The sequence below is a fragment of the Pimephales promelas genome, chromosome 8 (assembly GCF_988280905.1).
Source record: "Pimephales promelas chromosome 8, fPimPro1.hap1.1, whole genome shotgun sequence".
Lineage (NCBI taxonomy): Eukaryota > Metazoa > Chordata > Actinopteri > Cypriniformes > Leuciscidae > Pimephales > Pimephales promelas.
This window is the reverse complement of record NC_142776.1, coordinates 25,583,932-25,589,819: the sequence shown is the minus strand read 5'-3', so window position 1 is coordinate 25,589,819 and position 5,888 is coordinate 25,583,932. Positions and strand designations below refer to the sequence as shown.

General features: G+C 35.7%; 1 protein-coding gene across 1 annotated transcript; it reads left to right on the top strand.

Moving 5' to 3' along the window:
- The first annotated feature begins 595 nt into the window (after positions 1-595).
- dmrt2b (doublesex and mab-3 related transcription factor 2b) lies at positions 596-4,813 on the top strand. The gene is made up of 3 exons (XM_039647755.2): positions 596-1,182; positions 1,991-2,087; positions 3,098-4,813. Exons 1-3 carry the CDS (start codon positions 889-891, stop codon positions 3,775-3,777), a joined length of 1,071 nt encoding a protein of 356 aa, XP_039503689.2. The 5' UTR covers positions 596-888; the 3' UTR covers positions 3,778-4,813.
- The last annotated feature ends 1,075 nt before the right edge of the window (positions 4,814-5,888 follow it).

Here is a 5,888-nt window from a genome sequence, read left to right as displayed (position 1 = left end):
TTATACATATAATCTAGCATTTTGGGCTGGAAAACAGCTGGAACAATATTTACTGTAACATTGAAGAATGAGGCTGCAGCAATTCACATTGAATACTCGAGTGTGTAGGCCTACTTTTAAAATATTCCGTGTGACAGGACTAAATGGGTTAAGTATACAGTGTAAATGAATGATTCTTCATTTAGGAACACTGTTTACTCTTCGCTTGTTAGCTATTAGTAAATAAACATTGAATCTTTAAAAAATATATTGTCGCAATAGAAATTAAATTTGGAAAGATTCTTTGTTATTAATATGATGTGAAATTATGGATTGTTTAATGAAATTATTCTGTTCTGATTTTAGCACTTTTATGTATTTACTTTAGAGGGAAAATTGTACTTTTCAACACTAGAAATTACCACAATTAAATTAAAGACACACTATGAAAAAGTGTTAAAAAAGTTATTGTAATTACCCTTTTAAAACCATAATACAGAAAGAAAAAAAAATCATAAAGTGGGACCATAAAGTGGGATACAAACCTTTGTCTTGTGTTGATAAAGGCAACAGCCCAACAGGAGCAGATAGGAGGAGTTTGCGTTGCATCATCATTAACCGCGTGACGTTGTCAATAACTCACAACTCAACTCAACGAGGAAAGTTAAATATTGAGAAGTGGGTATGGTGAGCTGAAACTTTGTAACTATGAGATCAATCACTGCTTCATTCCGACAGCAGCTTTATCCACTGGCAAGGTGAGAGGCTCCTTCCAGCAAACAGCCAGATTCACCAGCACAGCTGAATGGCTTACAATTTCAAAACTCTTGGCTTTCCTTTGCTTGCGTAATTGGAAAATATCACGTTTGCATATGATGAGCTGCGTCGGTTCATGAGAACGGCTTTTAAATGTCCAGTGACAGAGACTCACATGTGACCCGCCTTGATCCCCTCCACGCGGAATGTGCTGAAGACATTGACGAGGAGAGGATGAGAACGGGTGAAGCTCCTCCAGCCCCGCGCAGGCTCAGCCGCAGCCCGAAGTGCGCTCGCTGCAGGAATCACGGCGTCGTGTCGCGCCTCAAGGGCCACAAGCGCTTGTGTCGCTGGCGTGACTGTCAGTGCGCGAACTGTCTGCTGGTCGTAGAGAGACAGAGAGTGATGGCAGCACAAGTCGCCCTCCGGAGACAGCAGGCCACAGAGGTTGGTTCGCTGAGCAGGGTAGTTTAAAGCTTTCTGTGTGCTCCGGTGGAACTAAAAATGTTGTTATTTGCAAACAAAGTGACAGTGTTTTGTTGAAGCATTGAGCATCTGGGTACTTGCCTTGTAGACCTGAACTTCAAACTTTTTAGCAAGCCTATAGGCTACTACAAATTATAGGTTATATATAGCATACAGTATATAACAAGTATTTCATTTATTAGAATTGTATGTATATATTAGGCTATTTTAAATTACAATTATGTATATATCGAGTCATATTTAAATTATATACTAATACATATAATTATGTATTAATGCGTAATCATGTTTCTACAAAAGAAAAAAAAAGATATGTCTGTTACATAGAAGTTACTTATAAGAAAATACTGTGGCAATATCATGGTGTACTGGTATTACATGGTACCATTATACATAAAATGAAACTGAATTATACTGTTCATTTACAGTACAGTGGTATTTACAAAATACTTTAAAACACTTCAAGGAATACCCTGGTACTTCAAACTATTGTATGGTAATTCGGATCTTGTTGAACTGTGACATATATCTCCAAATGCAAAAATGCTTTACAGCGATTTTCAAAAGATACTATTGTTACAAAATAAAGTTTTATCTTTATCAATTTGTCACATAATGATTGAGAGCAAGCAACCTGAATGTATTGCATTTGAGTAGTAATTCATATGCAGTTATTTAAAAGTTTGTTTTTTTTTTGAAAAACAAGAGATCCCCTGGAGTCTTTATTTATCCCATGAATTAATGCTGTGTTGTACATTCTCTTTGACAGGGCAAAAAAGGTAAAAAAAATACCTCTGTTCTCCGACACACAGCTTACCAGCGCTACACGAGGACACCTAGTCTCCTGGCAAAGAGTATTCTAGAGGGTAAGCCTTAATTAACGCACATCTCATTAACACAATTGCACCCTGAAAGGCGACATCGGGAGAAACTGGATTAGTTCACCCGTTATGCTACAGAAGACTCTGTTGGGAATAAATCTGTTTATGTTTATGTAAGGTAATTAAAATTATGCAAATGGAGAGAGGAATTAAAAAAAATGCCTCATATAACTGCTTTGGAGTTTGAGTTTCCCTGATGTGTTTTTCTCACTGTCAACATTAAGGTCAAAGTGATTTTATTGTCATCATAAATTTGAATACACTTAATGTGTTTTTGTTCAGTGAGAATATTTAAAGAAGTTCTACTTTTTACTTGATAACTTGATATGTCTATGCTATGTATTTTAATTCATTCATATGATTTGTACACAATTTCACAGTAAATGCATTTGAGCAGTGGTGCTCAAATGTGTCAGAACAAAAAAAATAAACTGTTTTGATATGGTCATGGTCAGCACAGAGAACTAACCATATAATCATACATAGTTAAGATTGTACAAAATGGCATAGCACTTATCATGCTTTCTATTTATTGTTGACATCAATAGCTCTGCTTTTTCTTTTATAAGAAAACCGGAAGAAGTAACAGTAAAGACATTTATAGTCACAAAAGATTTGTATTTCAAACTATTAATACAAACTATTAATCAAATAATTCAGAAAAAAAATGTATCACTGTTTCCCAAAAATATTAAGCAGCACAGCTGTTTTCAACATTGATAATAATAAGAAAATATGCTTGTGCACCAAATCAATATATTATGATTTCTGAAGGATCATGTGACACTTAAGACATGGAGTAATTCAGCTTTGCCATCACAGCAATACATTATATTTTAAAATCTATTAAATAGAAACAGTTATTTTATATTGTAATAATATTTCAGTGTTTCATCAAAGTATCTCAGTATATATATGTAAAACAGTTTAATCTGCTAGACTCTTCTAAAATGTATAGATTTAAATGTGACCCTTGATCGTCCGTCACACTGTAGGCTACAAGCCCCCTGTGCTGGAGGACTGGCCAAAGAGACTCCACCAACCCCCAGTTAGTGTTCGGATGAGGAAGAGGAGAGCGTTTGCTGATAAAGAGCTGGAGACTGTGATGCTGGAAAGAGAGCTGAGGCAAAGAGAGATGGAAGAGTTGCCTGCGCTCCTCCTCCAGGCTGTGGTGCCCTCCGTTCCCTCTCCCTATTTTTTCCCACTGTCAGACCCAATCATGCCCACGTACATGCCTGTGTCTAAAAGCGGCCCACCTTTGACTGACTGTGATCTCCCTTTCCGTCAGCAAGTGCTTAAATCCAAGACTCTGGACTGCAGCACAGACACACTGACAGACAGCATCTCTCTAAGAGTGTGTGAGAACTGGGATATTTTCAGTACGATTCAGCCTTACAGCACAAGCCCAGGTGTCAACATATTTAAAAACATGCCGGACAGCGGGTTTTCTGATGTGTCTGTCAAACCAAAAATTGTAGTTGCTGACATAATGTCAAAGCAAGACATCCCTCCCTCAGTGAATATGGCAAACATGCTGGTACAAGCTAAATCACCGCACAAATGCTGCAGGTCATTGGGACACGTGGACTCTGTGGAGGGTGCAAATAAAGACCCCATCAAAAAAACAGTAACACGACCATTACCCTTTTCTGTAGAGGCATTGCTCATGAGATGATGAGAATCATTTTTTCCAAAGCTGACACTTTACTGTAAAGTTCAGTTTGTTAACCTAGGAATCATGAACTAACAATAGCATTTTTACAGCATTTATTAATCTTGCTTACTATAATTTGTAGTTACTATAATTTTGTATACATTTCATGTTCTATATTAAATTAACATTACCTTCTAGGTACAGTATTTGTCAATTTGTTGAATGTCAATTTTCCAATGACAAGCTACATTTTTCATCTAGTAACAGGGTAGAGTGCCAAAATGCTACATAACTTTTCAGCACATTTTGTTACACATCACATTTATACTGTATCAAGTAAGACGAGGAAATAATCAAACTCATTCTCGTTCTCTCTCTCTCTCTCTCTCTCTCTCTCTCTCTCTCTCTCTCTCTCTCTCTCTAGCAAGGTTGAGAAGTCTGATTTATTTGAGTTAATTGATAAACCTGTTCATAAATGATATGCAGTTTTATCCATTCTTGCACAGAAGTGCATTATGTCTTCAAACCCGTTGCATTTAGCGTCATTTATTATACAAAGCTGAACTTTTAGGTTAAAGGAATCAATATAAGTTACTGGGATGAATCAAAATCCTTCTACTATTAAACTTGACTGCTTAATATGCCAGATTAATAGGCCTACTCTCATTGTAATGATAAATTATATAATCTAATAGTGTTTTTTATTTTTTTATTGCCACCCTAAAATAGCCTATAAGTGATCAATTGACTTAACTTAAAAAAGTGAGGAAACCCATTGCCTTAAAATTCTTAAGTAAATAAACATCATAAATAAAAGTTCACACAACTTAATTATTTCAATTACGCATTAAGTTTATTACTTAAAAATGTTAAGAGTTTCTTCACTTTTTTTAAGTTCAGTCAACTGATCACTTATTACAGTGGAAGTAGCCATACTAGTGGTTTAACTACTTTAAATTGAGTATCTTGCAGCTTGGCACACAAGTTTCAGAGTAGCTTCCCCAACACTGCTCTGGAAAGCTAAATAATCTTGTTTAATAAAACTCTTTGAAACATATTTGATTTATTTATTACCAAAAACGTTTTGTAATCCTTTTAATAATGTTTAATAATGTGAAATTGTTACATAGTATATTGTAGAATATATTCATGCTTATTACTAACCTTTATACTCTCTTTTTCCAGTTCTCTACATTAAAATATTTAGTAAATTGTATGCTGTAAGAAAAACATTGCGATTTTCTTTCTTGTGAATTTAAATAGTCATGACTAGTCCTATTTAAAAAAATAAAAAATAATCATATTTTTAAATTCCAAACATGAAAGTCTGATGTTAACTCAGAGGTGGCGGAGGATCAAATGAAAGAGTACTTAAAAAAAGATTAGTTTCTCTCTCTTTCTCTTCCTTTAATGTGAATTAATGATAGTTTATACAGTGGTTGGATTGAAGTGATGCCTGCACATCTGTGTATTTAAGTAACACAGGCTCCCACAAAGGCGCTTTGAACTGTTTCTGCGGTGTTCATAAAATATTTTTAATTTAAAAAAAAAATTACAATGAAAAGAACTCTCAGACAGAACCAACTCAAAGTGTAAAACTAAACGTGCGAGCAGAAAGACACATGTGCCTGAAGGTTCAGAGGTAGAACAACTCTAATATGAGCTCAGGAGAACAAATTATTCAGTATATCTCACCACCCCCCCCCCCCCCCCTTTTTACTTTCTACATCTTAATCAGGATGTTCATAAAACTTTTTTTTCCTTTCAGTTCTCTATAGGCAAGTACATGCACTGGCTTAGCAACATTGTGCAATATTTTTGGGAGTGTATCGCTATCCCGTAGACTGGGTTGAACTCACAAACGATATAAATCCTCTCTTCCTTTCTTTATTTTTACATTTCTGTTTTTGAGATATGGAACCCTGATAGTTTTGACAACTCTGGACCATGTGGCGTCAACTTGTGATGGCATCATGCTCAATACTGTGTCTGTCTCTATATCTCAGCACATCTTCCAGTGAAGATAGGGGCTTTACATTAAGAGCCTTCCTGAGGAACCGTAGGCTGAGGGGGAAATCTCAGCACTCTTGTGGTCCACTTAAAAAAACAACAACAACAACAACCTGATGAGG

Coding starts and splice junctions, on each gene's coding strand:
- dmrt2b (XM_039647755.2), top strand. CDS start 889: ATGTCCAGTGACAGAGACTCACATGTGACCCGCCTTGATCCCCTCCAC. Junction 1,183..1,990: donor GGAGACAGCAGGCCACAGAG/GTTGGTTCGCTG, acceptor TCTCTTTGACAG/GGCAAAAAAGGTAAAAAAAA. Junction 2,088..3,097: donor GGCAAAGAGTATTCTAGAGG/GTAAGCCTTAAT, acceptor GTCACACTGTAG/GCTACAAGCCCCCTGTGCTG.